General features: G+C 35.1%; 1 protein-coding gene across 3 annotated transcripts in view; it reads right to left on the bottom strand.

Moving 5' to 3' along the window:
• The window catches only part of UBE3D (ubiquitin protein ligase E3D), a 303,942-nt gene that overhangs the window by 261,475 nt on the left and 20,136 nt on the right, over positions 1-22,331 (bottom strand). For all 3 annotated transcript variants that reach the window (XM_074310433.1, XM_074310435.1, XM_074310432.1), the window contains exon 4: positions 20,916-21,144. In XM_074310433.1, the coding sequence (XP_074166534.1) occupies positions 20,916-21,144 (229 nt within the window). The remainder of the gene's footprint in view (positions 1-20,915; positions 21,145-22,331) is intronic.

Below are 22,331 nucleotides of genomic sequence, written 5' to 3'. Positions count from 1 at the left end.
TCAAAGAATCATTATATACAAGCTGTCACTTAATCTTCATCTAAACTCTATCAGGAGTCAAGGTAGGTATAATTGAACCCATTTTATAGATTGAGGGAATTGAGCCATAGGCAGATTTAATGATCTTCCCTCTTCTGAATAGTCATATCAACTAGTACGAGTTGGTCCCTTCCAATGCTGACATGGTTAATGTAAGCCATAGAAAGACTGCAGCCTGACCTTCTGTTAGCTAGAGTACAATGCTCCTTACATTATACCACATTGCCTCTACTATAAGCTGCTTAACATGGAAACAGCCCATTTTTCAGATTTTTTAGTTCATTCAACTTTGTTATTATTCAATCATTTCAGTCATGTTCAACTCTTCGTGACCCCACCTAGGATTTTTTTTGGCAAAGATCTTGAAGTAGTTTGCCATTTTCTTCTCATCATTTTTTAAATTGAGGAACTGAGGCAAATATGGATAAGTCACTTGTCCGGGGTGATATAGCTAGTAAGTATCTGAGACTAGATTTGAACTCAAGTCTTCCTGCCCACCCACTATACCATCTAGCTGCCTCATTCAAATTCCCTTTAGTATCCTTTTTCCAAATTAATGTTTGTACCCAGTGTTTAGTATACAGGGATGATGAGTATCTTAGAAATAAATCCTAAAAGTATGCTTAATTATTATTTTTTTAAATATACATTATAAAAGGCCATCTTTTGCTATTGAAATATTCATGTAAAGAACAAGCTATCAACAAAATTAATTATAAAACCATTCCTCTTCACATCTACAATTCAAAAACATTATTAATAACATAATGAACTCCATACCAAAGGGTTGGGTGGCAAATAAAAGTGGGCAAGAGTAAAGTAGATCTGTCACTTTTGGTTGGTAATTCTTAATGGAAATTAATGGAATAATTTTTATTAATCCAGGTAAGAAAAACTGAAATGACTGGTACATGGAAAAGCATCTACCAGTCTAACAGAGAGGTAATTGACAGATTCAGAGAAAAATGGGAAGGCTTATATCAATTGATACAGAGTGAAATAAGCAGGACCAGCAGAACAAGATTTACACAATCACTACAATAAAGGAAAAGAGCTTTCAAAGACTTTAGAACCCTAATCAAAGCAAATAGCCAATCATGATTTCAGAAGATTGGTGAAAAAGCAAAGAAGAGATGTTAGAGGTCTAGAATATGACAAACACTTTCAAATGTGGCCAAAGTGTTGATTTATTTTCTTTGATTAGGAAAGGGAACAAGCATTTATTAAGCATAGCTAAATACAAAACTTTTACTAATATTACATTATCTGATCCTCATAACAACCTTAGTAGGTAGATGCAATTTTAACTCCATTTTACAACTGAGGAAACTGAGGCAGGTGGGGTTAAGTGACTTGTTCATGATCATATAGCTAGTAAGCATCTGATGCTGATTTGAACTCCTAACTCCAGGACCAGTGGTCTATCACTTTACTTCCTAGCTATGTATACTTATCAGTCTTTAAAAAAAAAAAAAAAGTTTTGGGAAGAAAGGAGTGAGAAAGGATATTTGATGGCTAGAAATATACATGCAAAAAATAAAAGAAAATAAAAATATCAATAAACATATAGAAAATAAAACAAACAAAAAAATCAAACAAGGATACAAACAGCACTTTTGTTACTATACAGTAAATTTAATGTATACTTTAATTTTTCTTTTTTAAGTTGAAAAATTCATTTATACAATTCTTTTATTCTTTGAACATTGAACTATTTATTAATGATTGTTTTAAAAAACTGAGAAAAGAGGGCAGCTAGGTGGCGCAATGGACAGAGCACCAGTCCTGAATTCAGGAGGACCTGAGTTCAAATCTGCTCTCAGACACTTAACACTTCCTAGCTGTGTGACCCTGGGCAAGTCACTTAACCCCAGCCTCAGGGGGGGGAAAAAAAGAGAAAACCTCATATAGGCTTATATTAACATCCTTTTCTGCTATAATATTTAATATAATGATAATGTTCTATATTAATAATGAATATTATTCTAATAAGACATCCTGATGTAAGTTTGTATGTAACAGATTAGTAGATTCCTGATACCTCAAATAAGAACCAGACAGCCTAAGAAATTTTGATAATGAGAGATTCATTCATCTCAGGTGAATAGACATCTGGAGCAGAAAACAAATAAGAGCCACTAATGAGCAACATCAGTTCAAAGAACACGTTTTTTGAACACTTCCAACTTCACAGGCTTATAAACTTAAGAGTTAATGGAATCTTAAAGAACATCTGGGGCATCTGGGTGGCACAGTAGATAGAGTGCCAGGACTGGCATCAGGAAGACTCATTTTCCTCAGTTCAAATCTGGTTTCAGACACTTACTAGTTGTATGACCTTGGACAAGTCACTTAACCCTATTTACCTCAGTTTCCTCATCTGTAAAATGAACTGGAGAAGAAAATGGCAAACTACTTCAGTATTTCTACCACGAAAACCCCAAATGGGATCACACAGAGTTGGACATAACCAAAACATGGCAGAACAACAACAGAGAACTTCCAGTCTAAGATAAGTCCAAGATAATAAAGAGGGACTAAGAGGTGAAATTACTATTTCAAGATCAACCTAATCATAAGTAGAAGAGACAGGATTTAAACCTAGATCACAATTCCAAACCATAAAAGATGGTTGTAGTTCCAACCTAAAATTTATATGCAGTATCCTGACCCTATGACTATCCTTCAGTTTCCTAAGTTTACAAATTGGAAGAATAATACTTGCCTTGATTACCTCATATACCGTGATTCCTTGAAAATCAAAGAGCTCTAGAATGAATATAAGATATTATTTATTGCTCAGGCTGATGGCAGCATTAGAAGTTATCTATGTAAGATCAGGTTGCAAGTTTAGCTATTTTTTCCTTAATAGGTACTGAGGCTATTCTTGAGACTTGGTTGGTTCAGGAAACTAAAAGTTCAGGCTTTTGAGATCATTTCCTGTTCACATGAATAAAAAGCAATCAAAAGGAGTTCCAGGTCTTTTTTCTGACTCTTGGCTGGTGGATCAGGCAAGGTCTTTATTCATACTGTTGAATATGTACTTCTCCCACTATGGCTAGTAAGTCTCTTTTTTGTTAAGTGTTGAATGATTTACAAAGCATCTCATTTTGTTCTTACCTCAAAACTAAACTGTCAGAGGACTGCCCCAGGACACTATATTACACATATCCTCTACTCAATAAACTCTAGTGATTCCATATTGCTTATAGAATCAAATGCAAATTCTTGTTTGGCATTTAAAGCTCTTTACAACTTCATTCCTCTCTATATTTCCAGTCTTCTTATATTATATACTATTCCCCTCATGTAATCCATGGGCTAACCATACTAGTCTATTTGCAGCATCTATCTCTGTATCTCTTCATTGGCCATTTCCCATGACATTTCTCACACCTCATTCCCACCTCTTAGAAACTTGAGAATCTTCAATATTTAACTTAAATGACACTATCTACAGAAAGCCTTTCCAGGTCCCTCAGGCTACTAGTCCCTTCCCTTGGCCAGTTACATTATATATACTCTATACATGTGTCTGACATACTTATTCTATGTATGTGTTGTCTCCCCCACTCAAATGTAAGCTTCTTGAATGCAGAAACAATTTTTGCTTCTTCTTCATATCCCCAGCACTTACCACAGTGAAGCATGGTAAGCCATTAATAAATGCTTATTGATTATCAGTAATACCACATTTTTCATAAGTGGGTCTGTGATGAAGAATATGGAATCTAGGATGTATGGAAGTCCAGAAGATTGATCCAGGGACTTGAAAGATCTGTGATATTTCTGCATTTCTTTGGAAGATAACTGACAACTCTGTCTCTGTCAAGAGAAAATTGTTCTCCCTATTAAAGGGAGGAAGTGGAATTTGGAACATGACAATGAATGATCAAAGAAAGCAATAAGAAACAATATCTAAGGAGATAGAAGAGAAGAAAAAAGAAAAGCTGATAGACTGGTGGAAATAAGAATGCTACACAAAGGACAGAGGGAAAGAAAAAAGACTAGACCACAAAAGTTATTATAAAATAGGTAGAAAATACTTAAATTGTGAATTTCAACTTTCTGATGCATAAGTGACATACCAAACTCCACAGAGAAGATTAAAAAGATATCTAGGTGGGCAGTGGATAGAATGCTGGACTTGGCTATCAGGAAGACCCTTACTCATTCTAGGATCTTGGACAAGGCACTTAATCTCTTTTTGCCTCAGTTTTCTCATCTGTAAAAAGCACCTCCCTTAAAAGACTGTTGTATCAAATGAGATAACTAATATAAAAAAGTTTTTAAAATACATATATGCATATATAAAATGCTATTATTATTATTACTCAATCAATAAATATTTATTAAGCATGTGCTATATACCAAACAATGTGCTAAGTGCTGGGGAAAGACAGTCCCTACTCTCGAAGAGCTTACTACAACCAAATGAAGGAGCAGCATGCATATAAATATATTCAAGATATTCAAGATAAATAGGTTACAAAAAAAAAAAAAGATAAATAGGAAATAATTAACAGAAGGAAAGCACTGGAATTAAGAGAGATTAAGGAAAGCTTCCTGAAAAAGATGGGATTTTAATTGAGACTTAAAAGAAGCCAGGGATATCAGCTGTTGGAACTGAGGAGGGAAAGTATATTGGACATATTATTTTTTATATAAACCTTTTTATTTTCAAAATGTGTGACATAGTTTTCAACATTCTCCCTTGTCAAACCTTGTATTCCAATTTTTTTTCTCCCTCTTTTCCTCTTACCCCTACCCCTAGATGGCAAGTAGCCCAATATATGTTAAACATGTGCAATTTTTCTATATATCAGGTATATTATTATTAATGTGACAGAGAAACAGTAAGTGTTAAAACGTCAACCAATTCATTACTGGCAGGCTTAAGAAAAAAAAAATCATGGTAATTTAGTAACTGAAAAACAGACGGTGATTACATACATCTGACATATATCTGCCAATCCAGTGGTACACTGTTCTGGAAAAATGTTATATAGGACATGATGAAGATATAACTGAGAGGTACCAAACTTGAGTTCTTCAATTATGGTGACGAATTATATACTCCCAGAAGAAACCTACAAAGGACTTCAAAGGAGATACTAAAGACACAGGTAGTATTTTCATCATACTTTCCAAGTGAAGTGTGGAAGATCAGAAAAGAAAGAAAGGTATGTTACAAGTTTGTTGGAACCACAATCTTCTGGGGAGTAGAACTCCCACTATCTTGTTGACACTGGTCAATAGATGCCTACCAAATCTCACAAAGTAAAAAATATAATTTTGCTAAAAAGAGAGATTAAAAAAAGTTGTAATAACATCAAACATATAGAGTATAGGGGAAATTCATAAATCCAATATACATTAACTTTTCACAAGAGGTTCTGGACGAGATGATTATCTGAATCAGTCCTCCGCAAGACTTATTCCAATAAAAAATAAAATCACATAAGGCTGAATAAAAGATAAAGAATTCCAATGAGAAACAGTAAATGGCTTCTTCTTCCCAGAACAGGTCAGCCTGTGACAACTAGGCTATCAACAAAACAAGAACCTGTATAACCAAACAAGTCAACAATCACTCAAATGGACCACAGGTAAGCCAGAAACACTACAGGAATATGTGTCCAACTTCAAGAGTAGCAGAAGGCTCTGGCAAACAGTCCCAAAGTTCCCATCTTTTCCAATAACTATACTGCTTATGCACTTATCCAGAAGTCTCTGTCACATCTTTCTTCCCCAAGAAACTCATCACTGGGAAATCTGCAAGACTGATTTATATTCATATTTCATTGGTTTGGACCCACTGATAGGACAGCAGATATGTGGACTACCATTTTTTTAAACTGGAGGGGCCCCTAAGAGGTGAGGGTGGGGGCTCTTCACAATTTTTCTCTTCATTCCCCACCAGTTACACTGCTTTTGGACTTCTTTGACACTCTCTATCAGGCCCTGGAATCAAATATGTTCTTTTTCCCCACTTTTCAGTTTGTTTTTATATGTGGTCTTCTCTATTGGCAGCTAGGTAACACAGAGATAGGGCTGTGAAATCAGGGCTTGGAATCAGGAAGATTCATCTTCATGAGTTCAAATATGACCTCAGACACCAGCTATGTGACCATGGACAAGTCATTTAACCCTATTTGCCTTAACTCCTCATATGTAAAATGAACTGGACAAGGAAAATGGCAAACTACTCCAGTACCTTTTGCAAAGAAAACCCCAAAGATGGGCTTATGAAAAATCAACAATTTTTCTTATTAATTATAAGTTCCTGGAGTGCAAAAACTGTCTTTGTTTTTATTTGCATTTATATCCCCAGCATATATCACAATGCCTAGCACATAGTAGGCATTTAATAAATATTAACTGATTGAATGACTGTCCAAGATGGTATCAAATCTTCAGTAGAGACCATAGAAGTCAAGAAATACAAGAGCAATCAGTAAAGGCACAGCAGCAATCCAACTCAGATGACCCAGAACCTTATTATCCTGAGATTCCAAAGAAGGCCTTGAAAAGTGAGCATGCTGAACCCAAAAATCCAAAGGTTCTCACCCTAGTATGAATATCAGGGCAGGAACTTAAGAGACCCAGAGGAAGACCAAGTAGGGCCAACTATCTCACCCTAAAGTATACTAAAGGGGAGAATCTGACCTTTGAATGAAGATCCATTCAGGAACTAAGGCAAGAGAGATGAGTAACCAACAACCTTTGGCAAATCCCAATCTCTCCAGGTTTCCATTTCCTCATCTGTAAAATGAAGGAGGTGGAATTCATGACCTCTAAAGGGCTTTCTTAAGATCCTTTAATGAAATCCATAAAGTACATGGATATTTGGGACAGTCATAATAACAAATTTATGCTTCTCTGTATGAAAATTTTAAATGAAATGAAAGGGGAAGTAGGGAATTCCAAAGCACACAAACCAGACCTCCAGAATAAAACAACATTTGACAGTGAAAAAAGGATCAGGGGAATAAGGAGAAGAGCAAAAATACTACTAGATGTTCATATAACTGCACAAAATATACAAAGTGAACAAAATGAAACTGCTACCTTGACCACAAGTGGAGAAATACAGGCTTACCTATATCCCTGAGATTTGGTGGTATGCCGCTTATGATAAGAACATAGCAAAAGAAAGGCATACTTTTAAGACAGATTGTGGTATAATTAAATTACATAGGACTCAAAAGTTAGAAAACTTCTAGTCTTAGTTGTATCATTCAATACTTATGTGAATTTTTCCTCAAATTCTGAGTTTCATTTGTTTTCTCATTTGTAAAAGAGGGATAATATTCAAACAATCAAAGAGAAAAAGAATCATATATACAAAAATATGTACCAGTCTTTTTGTAGTCAAAAAAACCCAAAAAAGTAAGGACGTGCCCAACAGTTAGGGAATGTCTGAACAAATTATCATATAAGAATACCTACTACCTTAAGAAGTTAGGTCATTTATTTAGCATTTATTAAACACCTATTTTGTGCTAAGCTTTGTGCTAATTGGGGATTCAAAGACAGGAAAAATGAATGAATGAATAAATAAATACATACATAGATGCATACTTTCTGCTCTCAGGCAACTCACTTGCCTACTCTTGAGTAAAACAACAAGCATACAACTATGTACAAACAAGGTATATACAGAATATAATGTGGCTTATAGTAACAGAAAACCACTAGCACTAAAGGGGATTGGAAAAGGTTTCTTGCAGAAGGTAAAACTTTAGCTGAGAAACTAAGAAGTCAAGGAAACCAGAAGATAGAGATGAAGATAAAAGAGAATTCCATTGCCAACAAGGGAATTAGTCTTGTTTGATTCTGCAGATTCTTTACCAGCATTCTACTTTTTTTTTTTCTTAATGGGAATGAGGAAACTGGAGGAAAATAAATGTTCATTATTTAAAAAATGAAATAAAAATTAGGAATAATACTGCACACATTGACTACTTAAAAGTGCTATATAAATCTGAGTTGTTTTTATACTTTTTAAAAAAACGAGATGTAGAGAAAGCTAGAAAGCCTAGAGTTAGGAAGATCTGAGTTTAAATCTGGTCTCAGGCATTCACTAGTTGTGTGACCCTGGACAAATCATTTAATCTCTATCTCAGTTTCCATCTATAAAATGAAGATAATAGTACTTACCTCCAAGATTGTTGTGAAGTTCAAATTTTAAAGTGCTTAGTACAGTGTCTGGTATTTAGTAAATGCTATAGAAAGGTTAGCTATTATTATTATCAGACCAAAAGGAGGCAGATTCACTTTGAATTCATATTTTCCTCTCTTGATGCTTAATGATATTCTACTTATCCTCCATAAAATTTTCCAGGATCTCTCCAATTGAAAGCCAGTCATTCTTCAAGGAGTTTCAAAGCACTTTAACTTATTTTAGTGCTCTTATATGAATACAATAACATAACAGAATCAAGAAGACCAGGACTGAAACCCTGGTTCATAATAGTTGTGTAACTCTGGGCAGGTCATTTAATCCCTCAGTAATGTAAGTAACTAAGGCCATAAATCACACACCTGCATTGGTAGAAGGTGTTTCTTTATCCAGAAACTACTTGTACCAATTAAATTTTCAACTTATTATTATATGTCTTATCACCGCCAAAAGAAAAAGAGGACAATGACTAAGTCTGTATTTCTCCCAACATCTGGACCTATGTCTTACAAACAGAATTCCCTTAAATTAAGTGTTTGCACGAATGTAACCAAGGAAATGAAAATACAGACTGACCCAATTCTATAAGAAAAATGTCAAAAAGGTTAAAGGCCAGAATGAGTCAACACTTCTTAAGATAACAAAAAGGGTTGTTTTATTAAAAATTTATTATTATTTTAAAGTTATCATCAGGCCAAGGAGAACAAGAAAGGGAGAAAAGCTCTGCTCTAGGCAGGAGAGAAGAAAATAATTCAATTTCTATTTTTCTTTCACCTTCCTTGTCAAAAAGAATGATCTTCAGCCTGAAAGGGAGGGAGAATAAAAATGGTGATGAGGGAAGAGAAAACTAAGATGAGTGAGGAGATAGTAAGAGGGAACCTAGCTGCTCTAAATGAGTTCAAGTCACTTGGGCCCAATGAATTACATGCCAAGATATGTATTTAAAAGTACCTGCAACTGAGGCTACTGAAGTACAGTTCTTCAAAAACAGAGTGGAGAATTAAAGAAGTATTTATTATAGGATTAGAAATGGGCAAGCACTATCTCAATTTTCCAAAAAAAAGGAAAAAAGCAAATTGTGGATATTGGTGAATTTTATGTCTATCCCTGGCAAAATTCAAGATCAAATGATTAAATGGATGAGTTTGTATATTCATAACTGGTACCAAACCAAAAGAGTATGAATTAATGGTGGCAAATACCAGTATTAAGAATGTCTCCCCATTTTATTTTTTGAGGATAATATAGAGAGTATTTGCTCAGTCATTTCTTTTTGGTAATAAAATCTGGTAATAAAAATCCTGCAAATAGGCTTTAAAAACATATCTATATAAATATAAGAAATTAACTTTGACTATTGTTTGAAAAGAGAAATACTGAAGCTGAAGTTTAAATTTTTCGGCCCCATAAACAGATGACAGAACTCATTGGAAAAGACTCTGATGTTAAGAAAGATTGAAAGCAAAAGAAGGTGATAGCAGAGGATGAGATGGATAGATTGAGTCATAGGAGCAATGGCCATGAAGTTAGACAGATTTCTGGAGATAAAGGAAGATAGAAAAACCTTGTCTAGAGAATCATGAAGAGTCAGAATGACATGAACAACAACAGTTAAATATCTGATGGGCAGCAAAGGACAAGTGTTTTTATGTGAAAAAGACAGAGATAGGGGTTTTATGTGAGAACAAGCTCAATGAGTCAACTATGACTTGACTCCCAAAATAAACAAGTACAGCATTCAGAAGGAAGCTCAGGATGCTCATCTGCCCCAAGCAGATGAGTATTTACTATGTTCAGTTCTGGACAGCACTTCTGAGGTACTTGACTATGTCAAGAAGAGGGTGCCCAGAATGCTAAGACCATGAGAGATGACAATAAGCAGACAAAAGTTGTCATGTTTAGCTTTAAAAAAAAAAAAAAAATTAAGAGAACGATATCTATTAACAAATAATTTGAAGGACTATCTTGTAGAAAACACATTAACCTTAGTTTTCATAATTCCAGAGGGGAAACAGCACCAGTTGGAAAAAGCTACAAGGAAGATATGTAGTTGAATATAAGGAACAATTTTTCAACAGTTGAAGTGTTTTAAAAATGAAATGGGATGCCTCATGAGATAATGAATTCCATTATCACTAAAAATGTTCAAATTGAGACTGAATAACCATCAATTTGAAAGCAATTGGGTGATATAATGCCAAACCTGGACTCAGGAATTCTCACTATTGAACAAAAAACATCATCAATTTCTAGAAATCTGTGCATTGAGCAAGGGGATGGGTTTAGATGATCAAAGATCCACTTAGTTAAAGCTGTGATGACCTTAATGATCTATTGCTTGCTGTTTCAATGAGGGGGTGAGTAGGGAGGAAAAGAATCTGGAACTCAACATTTAAAAAAAAAAACTTTAAAAATTATTAAGTGCAATTGGGGATAAAATAAAATGCTAAATTAAAGAAAAGAAAAGAAAAAGAAAAGTCATCTCATCCAAATCCCTTCATTATATAGATGAAGAAATTAAGGCTGAGTCATATTGCTCCTTTTTAAAAAATATCAATATACAATGTGTAAAGGCTTAATCCAAAGGAGTTTATAATTGTAATAAGATGTTATCATAAAAGGGTAATATTAAAATTTAAGCTATTAGACCAAAGCATTTAATAAAGTCTTTAACTTTCCTCCTTAATTATTCTTGCCTTGCCAAAATTCCATTTCTGGATTATCCACCCATCTTCTTTTGCCAGGACACTACTCACTATTGCTGACAGGGACAGAAGCCACATAAGGTGCTAAATGGGTACAAGGCAGATTTGTTATCTAATATCAACGACACCCCCACTCTATGGAACAAGGCAATTCTTTTATTCCTACTTAAAAGATCCTCTATCACCATTCCCACAGTAGCTCTATCAAAGTTGCTCAAGCCTCCCATACCACCCCCAAACCATCAGACAAATTATACTCATTCTTTACCAAGAAGCCACATATTATATAGTGAAAAGATCACTAGTTTTATAGTCAAAGAGTCTGGGTTCAAATCCCACCTCTATCATTTATTCCTCCCTCTGTGGCCTTGGCTAGGTCATATAAATTGCACAGATCTTATTTTCTCATCTATAAAATGAGGGGATTGGAGTAGACAACCTCTGAGACCTCTTCAAACTCTAAATCTACGACTATAAAAAAAAGAAGCCATTTTTACATAAGGTCACTCTTCTCCCCCACTTACAACACCTCCAGCTATCATCCTCCATTCTCTATTCTTTCAATCTAGTTTCTACTGAACATGTGGTCCTTATCATCATCAAAGCCAATTTGATTACTCTACTATATATTTTATATCATATGTTATATTAGAACATATTTATATATTATGTAACATTATATAATAATATAAATAAAAAGCCTCCCTTCTCTCTCTATTCTTTAATCTCTGCTCCTCTAGTTTGTTTTCCATAGCCCACAAACATAATTATATCCCCTAATCCTTAAAAACCCTCACTTAGCCCTTTAAAGTATCATCCTATACATCACCTCCCTTTCGCAGACAAACTATCAGAAAAAGATGCTTCCTCTGTCACATTTCTAACCCCTTGAAATCAGGCTTCCTACTCTAACCATTCTCACCAAATTTACAGGTGATCTCTTAAATGCCCACTCTGATGTCCTTTTTTCAATCTAACACTGTGTATATAGCACCTGACAATGTTAACTATCCTTTCATCCTGGATCACCTTCCCTGGGTTTCCATGACATTGCTTAAATTTAATTCTCCTTCTGCCAGTCTGACCATTCCTTTCCAGTTTCCTTTGCAGAGTCATTATCTATGTCCTTCCTGCACCCTAGCTGGGGGCATATCCTAAGGCTCTGTTTTGTCCAGGGTCTTCTATTCTTTCTTGGTGATCTCACTAATTCACATGGATTGGTTCAAATACCATTTTTACACAGATGACTCCCATATCTACATATCAAAACCTACTCTTTTTCATTAACTCCAGCACTATATATCTGACTTCCCCCCCAAGACATTTCAAACTAGAGATCCCATAAAAATTTCACTCAGCAAGTCCAAAGCAGAACTCATATCCTTTCCTTCCCTTGCAAAACCAACTGTATTCTAAATTTCCCTATTTCTTAACATATATTATCAAATTTCAACTTCATAATAACCTTATGAGGCAAGTGCTATCATGTTCCCAATTTACAGATGAGGCTAACTAAGGGTAAGAAATGTAAAGTGATTTGCATGGGGTCACAGCTAGTAAGTATCTAAGATTGGACTTGAACTCAGATCCTCCAAGTCTAACATTCTATTATTCATTGTACCACTTAGGTGCATAAGTAAATTTCCATGATCATATAGACAATACGTGTAAGAAGAGTAGAATTTTAATCTAGGGCTTCACCTAAAAGGTGTCTTATTGAGTAGAATCCTAGATAGACCTGGCAGTCAGAGAACCCTCCACTTAAATCCAATGTCAAACACTGTACTAGATATGTGACTCTGGGAAATTCACTTAACTTGTACACATCTTAATTTCTTAATCTCCTCATCTATAAAATGAATATAATAATAGCACTTATCTTTCAGGGTTGTTGTTGGGGATGAAATGAAATTATATTTGTAAAGTGCTTTGCAGACCTTAAAGCACTATATAAATGCTGATTGTTATGATTGCTATTTTTGTTATGGTTGTTACCATCATACCACACTGAGTATCTGTTAAATAGTGACCTGGAAATACATGTTTCAATGACACCTTAATCTTTTAAGGGTCTCTGCCAAAGTAAATCTCTGAAAATATCAAAATGGCCTTTGGTAGTACAACTAATTCTTCCACATCTGTTCTTTGGCTCATGATTGCAGAAAAGCTTTCCCAATAGCCCCTAAAATCTCCTCTCTTGGGGAAACCAAACACCACTGAAGAACAGATCAGACCAGCATCAAAAACTAGATAGAAAAACTCAGCACAGTAGCTTCATTATGTAAGCCTTGGGAATCTGAATGAACAGAAGCATCAAATAGACAGGAGTTCTAAGCTCCCTGAGCTCTCTGTAGCTACCTAAAGTGATTAGCCCTAGCCAATCGTTGAAGCTGGCCAAAACAAGTGATCTTTGCAGATTGAATCAAGCATCTACACTGATCTAGGATAAAATAAGGATCTCTGTCCTGTGTCCAGATATGAAGGCGCAGAGAATTAGAGAGGGAATCTTAGCAGGAACTAAGCATACCCTGATAAGTTTTTTGTAAAAGTAGATTTGTAATAGTATTTTGTCTTTTACAGTAGGACACAACTGCATGGACTCAAGCCTGGGTAAAGATAAAAATTCCAGGAATTATGAGTTTAAGCTTACCACAAAAATTTACCCCTAAAAACTTCATTAACAAAATCTGACCTAAAATCATGGAGTTAGACTAGCAATCCTAGACAAGAAAGAACCTTATTCAAAGGAGGAATTTTACTAAAGCTAGGTAATAAAGATGATTTTTTAAAAATATAAAACTATTGGTTTCTTTTTTATTTTCACATCACTTAGATTTCCCCAGGTATACTTTTCCCTACCTTATTCACAGAGAGTCATCTAATATAACAGATTTTTTTAATCTAAAATTTTTGAATTTTTAAATTTTTCCCAATTAAAATCAGCAAAACCAATTAATACATTAAAACTAATTATATATTATACAATACATTAAAAAAATCTGATAATACATGCAATATTTCATACCCATCAGACCCTTCCAAATCCTCTCTGCAAAGATCATACTTCTGCAAAGATCAAATCATACTTCTTATTTTACTTTTTTCTTTTGTATTTGTCCTCTTGTTTTGCAAACAAGGAAACTAAGGCTCCAAGACATTAAATGACTTGTTTAGAGTCTCACATCTAGTATCTAGAACAGAGCTTAGCCAACTCTGACATTTTATTTCTTTCCATGATTTTTTTCAATTATAATCATGCACAGAATGCTTCTCTTTAAATGAAGTTACCAATATATTGTGTACAGGGACAAGCCACTGTCTCTTATCTAAACTATAAAATCTCATAACTTAAACTTCAAATAAGCAAACCAAACAGATGCCCCCACCCCACCCCTTAGAAAGGAAAGGGATAACAAAAGGATTGCTTTAGTTATGTTTACTTGTAATGGGATCATGTAAATTCAACGTGTTTGATTTCATTTGCTCTCACTGAGGTGGAATAAAGCCACTCTGGTGTCTAGATAGACTATGTCTATATGAATATTTATGAATCTTACAGAAGGTCGAGGTCCCCTCTCTGCTGTCCTTGTACAAGATGCTGAGCCTTGTCCTATTTTTGGAGACTGCCATCATAATGGAGAGAAGGAAAAATGGATTCAAGAACAAGGAAAAGCATGAGTGGGTACCTCTTTAGAATAAGCAGCAATATAACTTCCAGTGTAGACACTAAGCAGATAGAGTGAATGAAGGAATTAAAAAATTGAAAAGGACTTTTGGGGGAAAGGAACAAGGTACTTTGGTCAGAGATAAGTTTTAATAAAAAAAAAAGTCTTATTGACTGTGATAATGTTTAAAGACAAACAGACCTTCCAAACTTCTCTTTCTTGACCTACCACTTAAAGCATATCCTAAAACAAGCTGTATAAGGAAGCAACTGAACATTCTGGCAACTTTCTGGAGCCAGCCTCTGAGAATGACACCTTGGGAGGGACTAATTAAATCAATATATCTGAGAGGAAACACTGTGGCTGGGGTTCTGCTTACCAAGGTGCATTACCTTCCCGTCTTCATTTTTATTGTCTTTTGTTCCATTTCAGCTACAAAGGACCCTTGAAATTGTCTAGCTGAGAAAATGTTTCCCAAGAGATACCATTAGGATGCTGTGTCACCATGTGACATTTCAAACTAGTGCTATATGGCTAAACAAGGTGAGATGAGAAATAGGTTTTCAATAGCAGAGAGCCGCCTGGTTCCCCTAGGAGCTGCAAGATCAGTGTTTAAGCATGTTCCTCCTAAATTTATGTTACTATTTTGGTCACAAGCACAGTCTTGCAACAGTTACAATATGTAATTAGAGGAAAAACTTCCGATCAAGGCAAGCTTCAAAACTTCCAGAACGGTGTTGCCAATATTGGTTTGTCGTGTTAGTAGTTTCCAATATTCTGCTTTCTGTGATGAAAAATCACATCTAAATGCAGGCTCTGTTCTTTAATGGCATGGCAAGGGTGGGCTTTAAAATCAATGGGAAACTATAGCAGTGACATCCCACAGTAAATGAACCACAGCTTCTCCAATGTACAAATGGATTGCTTCAGCTCCAAAAGTTCTCTTAAACACTGATGAGCTAGAACTTGGGAGAAGGGGACATTTCTTAATAAGAACAAGGTTATAAATGGAGGGTGGGTTGTCAGATTAGCCCCCCCAAAGCCCAAACTTTAGCTAGAAGGCCAAGTCCTGGACTCTGAATCCAGAGTTATGAGGTATAAGGAAGAAAGGGAAATACCTTCCAAATGCTCCTAAGCCATCTACCCTCCCAATATCGCCCAAACTTCAGGATCTTTGAAAATAGGGGGACTTTTCAATTCCATGAATAAAGAGAAATGCAAAACAAATAAAACAAAAAAAAAATTTATACAAATGACAATGTAAATGAAAAGAACAATATCCTCACTTCTTTCTCCCTCCCCCCCCCAAAAAAAAATACAGCTCTAATACTAAATGCTTTCTAACAATGGTGACTAAGCTGGCCTCCAAAGAAGTTCTAGAAAACACATCTCTTCTTTGGGGAAGTGAAGATGTACGAAATACTGTATATATTATGATTAGTGGCTAAGGTGTTGGTTAGTTTTGCTGAATTGCTCTTTTTTTCTCTCTAGCTTCTGTGTCAAAGGATGGTTCAAAGGGTAAGAAAAAGGACTCTTTTAGAAATAAAAGTGATATTAAACCAAAAGCTATCAATTAAAATATTTTTAAATGATTTTTAAAAGAAGATATTTGGTAATTCCAATGAATATCTAACTGAAAGATAAGAAAGGAATTAAGGCTGCATAAGGGGCAAAAAGGAGGAGTCATATTTGGGAGGGAAGGCTAACAAGGAGGCAGTCTAACCCTGCCTAGGATCCTACTCCTGGGTCAGACCCTAGTCATTGCTGCTTTTTACAACTTGTTCTCTTCAACTTGTGAGTCTCTAAAAGGTGTCAGTTTTTCAAAAGATATCCCAGGACCATTAAATGGGAGCTCTGGAAATTTAAAAGGAAAGGAAAGGATTAGTTATTTTAAATCTCAGACTGTCTATAATTTTTTTTTCTTTTTTTAAATAGCACTTGCCACAACTGTTCTTTATTTCAACAACTTCTCCTACCACACTAACCCCCACCCCCATCACAATAAAGATATTTGAATGATTATTAATTTAAAAGCCAATGGCAATGATCAAAAGGTAAATCATTTGAAACAAAGTTATTGTCAATAGCCTAGAGCTGGATCCTAACCTTTATCTTTTACTAATGCAATCTACTCAAGTGTCATCACTGATAATGTATTCTATCTGGGCAAAAAGATTTAGGCTCAAAATGATAGATAAGGTACCTAAATAATTCTCACTGATAACAATCTGACTGATACTCTCAAAGAAATTCTTTATTCTGAAAACTCTTTCTACACATAAAGAGATTTCATAAACCTATTTATTTACTAAGTAAAATGTGGGCCCAACTCCCACACATTATCTCTTCAATCTATTTATGTCTCATTATACATTATTGACCTTTCTATGCTCTATGGTCCTCCCCTAAATGCTCGTCTCCCATTTCTCTACCTTTGACTGGTTTCCGTTCTGCACCTCCTTCTCCCCACATCTGGTTGAATACTTGCCTGCCTTCAAAAAACCCACTTTCTACCCAAAGACTTACCTGAAGGCAGCTAAATGGCAAAGGGGATAGAATGCTGAGCCTGGAATCAGGAGGTAGTGAGTTCAAAAATAACCTCAGATAACTTACTAACTTTGTGACTTGGGGTAAATTACTTAACTTCTGTCTCCTCAATTTCTACAACTGTAAAATGGAGAAAAAAATGATAAAATTCTACCTTCCAGTACTATTATAAGGATCATGGAGATATGTGTAAAACATTTAGCACTATGCCTAATACATAGGAGGCACTTAATAAATGCCTGCTCCTCCCTATTTTCTGATTCCCTATATATCTTATCCAGCCATTCCTCAAATAGGTCCTGGAACGATCCTCCCCAAACTACCTTGTATTAAATATGTATTTATTATACATGTACTGTAGGTACATTTCTCCTCCCCTGATAGAACATAAATTCCTTGAAAATAAAGAAATATTCAATTTTTGGTTTGAGTCCTCAAACCTAGCACAGTGCCTAGTATATTAGCAGAGGCTTGATAAACAATTATTGATTGATATTTGTTCAATATTACTCATCTTTTAAAAAAAAGTTAAAACTATTTTTTTTAATTTCTATTGATAACTATGCTCTAGAAGTTAAGAAATTATAAAATCAATTTGAAGCCACCATTTTAGGGAAATCTATCATAGTTTGGTTTCATGGAATGGCAGAATGCTATACAATAGAGTGTTGAAATGGAGTCAACAAGAGTTAACAGGCATTTATTAAGTGCCTACTACATTTCAGACACTGTGCCAAGTACTAAAGATACAAAGAAAGACAAAAAAAAAAAAAAAAAATCCTTATTCTCAAGGAGTTCACAATCAAATTTAAGAGTGAAGGATCTGGGTTCAAATCCCAACTTTGCCATTTATTAACTGTGTGACCTGAAAAGTCACTTTATCCATGTCAGGGCTTCCATTTCATCACCGGTAAAATTAGGGTACTGGACTAGATAACCTTAACCTCTAATGTCTCTTTTTAACTTTTTGTGAAACTATTTCTTAAATGTCAATCCAATGGCACTGATTACTCTTTAAAATCAAATCAACTATTTTTTTTCTGGGTAGAAGAGAAAGCTGCCCCTTTTTCCTAAAGAACTTCAAGCAAAAAACCACTTAGCCTGACACACTCCAGAAATGAATCTTTTTTAAAAAAAGAAATTTTGCATGTTAGTGTCTTCTATTTTAGGACTTCCTTTGCTTGTTCCTTAAATGGCATCTATCTTTATCACATGAGAAGTCTAGACTTTGGGCAGACAGAGGAAATTACCCAAGCCTACTCATGTAATATATATCTTAGAGCAAAGAAACACTACCTTAAACTTAAATCAGACCGTGAGGGCAAAATGTAACATACACCTGGAAAACTGACTGGTTTGACAAAATGAGAAAGTATGACTTTCTGTGGTTTGAAAAATGAACCATGGAATTTCAGAGTTGGAATGAACCCCAGGGGCTATCTAGTCTAACTAGCACCTAAAAAGGAATCTCCTCCAAAACATATCTCAAAGTTATTATTTATCTGTATGTGGCAACCTCCACTGATGGCAACCTTATTCAATGATAAGGAACTCACAACTCACTATTACCTTTTGGATGGATCTAATCATTAGGAAATTTTTCTTTATATTAAGACCTAAATTTGTCTCTGCAGATTCATTTCTTCTGTAAGAAGTTTTGTTTTTATTGTTGGATTTTTTTTTTTTTTTTGAGGAGGGAGTAGAACAAGTTCTTTAGCACTTGCTTAATGATTCAAAATGCTACAAGCTTGAATCAGCCTGTGTTTTAGAAGTTGTTTTTTGAAAACACTAATTTTTAATCCTAAAATTTCAACAACAAAAAGACCTAACAACTAAATCTAATTTTTCAAAATGCTACAATCTTGAATCAGCCTGAGGTATCATTTGTAAAGCATTTTGTAAACCTTAAAGCACTACACAAATATTACCTATTATTAACTAAAGTCTTTTCATCACATTGTTCTCTAGCCTGATCATTGTCCTTCCTAAAATACGATCCTCCACACTGAATACAATACAATTCTTACACATTCTTCTTCAGTTCGGCCATCCAGGACTGCTTACTCTTCTTCACTCATGAGGCTCCACATCCCAGGGGTTACCCTATTCCTGCAATGTTCTGTCTCCTCAAACTCATTCAGTACCTTAGAAATCCCTGTCTTCTGCAGTTCTGTCCCATTCCCCACAGATACTACAGCCTTCCCTCCAAAGGATACTTTACATCAACTCTCTTCACACACACTCATATAACTTTCATATATGTATATACACATATATGTATGATATATATATATATATATATATATATATACACATGTGTCTATGTTTTCATATCGCTCATGTAACATGCATATTATCTACACATACTTACGGTATACCTAACACATATATGTGAATATACAGTGTTATATACATGCATGTACATACATATATGCACCCATACATTGTGCCATATATTTTATCTAACCTTATAATTTTATCTAATGTGTGTAACTCTATAGATGTCATGGTTATAGTTATGGATATATTTTATTTATTATATTAATACTATATGTAAATTTATGTATGTTTATATATACAATGAGTCCTTCACTAGAATGTAAGCTCAATGAGAGCTTTTTTTTTTTTTTTTGCTCCTTCATATTTTAAGTCTACAGCAGAGTGCCTAGCATATAGTAAACACTTGATAAAAGCTTCTTGATTGAATGCTGTGGTGTGATGGGCAAAGTACAGTGAGAACATCAACTCTTAGTTTCTAGGTGGCACACCTCCCTAATACAGCCTGCATTAGTAGGTTCATATCATGCAGCAATGATGGTGCAGCTTATAAGGGAAATATAGCAGTAATCCTAAAGTACCCTGACCTTAGAGTGCTATTGTTCTAACAATCTGTTTGTCAATGATTCTAAAGTCTCCTGGCCTTAAGAATATAATAATATAGTCATAATATAGTCAGTGACAACCAAGTTCCAGAGACAATAGTGAATAAACCACCCCTAAAATCTACCTGTAAGCCATAAAATTAGCAAATAAGTAACATGAAGCTCTAGTCTCTCTGACTTTTCCTATAAATTTGTCTTCTTGCTCCTGGTTCTTTGCTAAATCCTTTTAGGAACTTAGCCCACTTCTACTGGCATTACAATTGGGGTCCTCCTCCACTTTCCCCCATGTTATGTGGTATCTCCCCTAACTTCACTCTGCTTCCCAACCCCAGTTGTTTTCCTTACAAACAAACAAGAAACAGCTAACTCTTTTAGGGTGCTAAGTCCCTTTCAGGATTTAACCTGCCAGCTAAGGTCATATCCCAACCTCATGGGATGCTCCTTTTTTACTGGGTATCCCTTCATTTTATCTGTAACATATTCCCTAAATAAATATACTTTTTGCCAAAGAGACTGGACATTGTGAATTCTTTACATGACCGAACCCCAACTGTGGGTACCTGCCATCATTTGGTGACAAACCCCAAACCATAGATCACATCATCAGGGTAACAGAAAGTACTCCAGTCCATGTCTATCCAATAAGAGACATTTCATTTGCTTTCACCATTTCTTCCTCTTCCTCCTACCTCCAAAACAGTTTTAGCTTTTAAAGACCAAAAATGGATTCTGTAGCATTTAAACATAGCCTAAAAACACAAAGACAGCTGAAAATAAAGGATTTCACTTAATAGGACGATTTCCCTAACAAGCCTTAAATTAAGAAAGGCTGGAGAAGCCAGTGTCAAAGGCAAAATCTAAATTAGCATTTATTTTTGAGACAAGAGTTTACCGATTCCAAATGGCTCTCTGAAGGGTGCTGAGTCTCTACTTGGGTTATTTCAGGTCCTGGCACACATGAGTCACTTTTAAAATTCACCAGAAAGTGAGTATCTCCAATAAAACAGTCGTTCCCTCCAGGATGAAGAGGCTTATTAGCAAAGGGATCTGGGTGGCAACACCAATCTTCAACTAAGGCATTCCAGTTTCCACTTGGCAGAGGGAGAACTCTGAGGAGCTTCCTAGTTAAAAGAGAAAAATGTTGAGTTTCCCCACCACCTCCAACATCTCAACAGGGGGCATCAGCATTTATATAACTAAAACAATGAAAAAAAAAAGGAAGAGCTAGATCTACCTCACTTTGAATTTTTAAACTTGTATTCTGCATTAATACTCTTTTTCAGGCAGTAACCAAGGCTGTTTCTTTCTACTCTTCCCCCACCCACCCCCCACCCACCCTGGAGATCTGTCATATTAAAATTCCTCTTCTTAGAAGTAGCCTATTGCCAGGTACAATCCTCTTTTTCTGGTCTTCTATTTTTAAAGAAATAATTTAGTGATTAAATTGAGAATAAAAATAAATTTTAAAAAAAAGAAAATGCATGTTTTCATGATTTTCATTATATCTGTTTTTAAAATTATTTTTCTAAATACACACAGGATTGAGGGCTACATCCCTTCTGTTCCCCCCCAAAAAATTAATAAACAAAAGAACATAAGAATAAGAAAAAACAAATACATATGTCCAACAAAACAAATTATTGGTCATGTCCAAAAACATATGTATTATTCTGTATCATAAGTCTCAGCAATAGGTGGATGGCATGTTTCATCTTCAGTACTCTGTACTTGTGGCTTATCACTGGGAACCAATACTGCTTCAAAAAGGGATCTGAGGTTCACTTTGACTCTCTTTTCCCAAAAGCAATTCCTGAGTGGTTTAGCATTTGGCCAGTGGAATACTATGGTAACCTGAATTTCAATAATAAATTAGTACCTCTTCTAGAAGCTCCATGCTATGGGCAGTTGGAAGAATGAAACACAGGAATAAAAGAAAGATGAAAGGGAGGAAGGGATGAAGCTTTTGAAGTCCACACTATTTAGAAGGTGACACTGATAATCTTGCCACGAAAACTAATTAGATAACATACATTTTCCACTAACAAACAAAAGGGAAAGGAAATGACATCCATCAAACTAAATACTTGTTAAGTGAGAGAAGCAATCATAAACAATAACATATATACTTAAATGGTAAGTGCTGAAGGATTAAATGGTTTATAACACAATAGAGGAGATAAGCACTTCAATTCAAATCACAAGAAAAATGTATTGAGTCCCTACTATGTGCTGACCCTGGGGATAAAAAGAGAAGAACAATATTTCAGTAGAAAATTCAATATATACACAGGTGCACTGTGTGAAGGTG

This window comes from Sminthopsis crassicaudata, chromosome 4 (assembly GCF_048593235.1).
Source record: "Sminthopsis crassicaudata isolate SCR6 chromosome 4, ASM4859323v1, whole genome shotgun sequence".
NCBI classification, from domain to species: Eukaryota; Metazoa; Chordata; class Mammalia; order Dasyuromorphia; family Dasyuridae; genus Sminthopsis; species Sminthopsis crassicaudata.
Note: the sequence above shows the minus strand (reverse complement) of the source record. Positions and strands in the feature narration are given on the sequence as shown.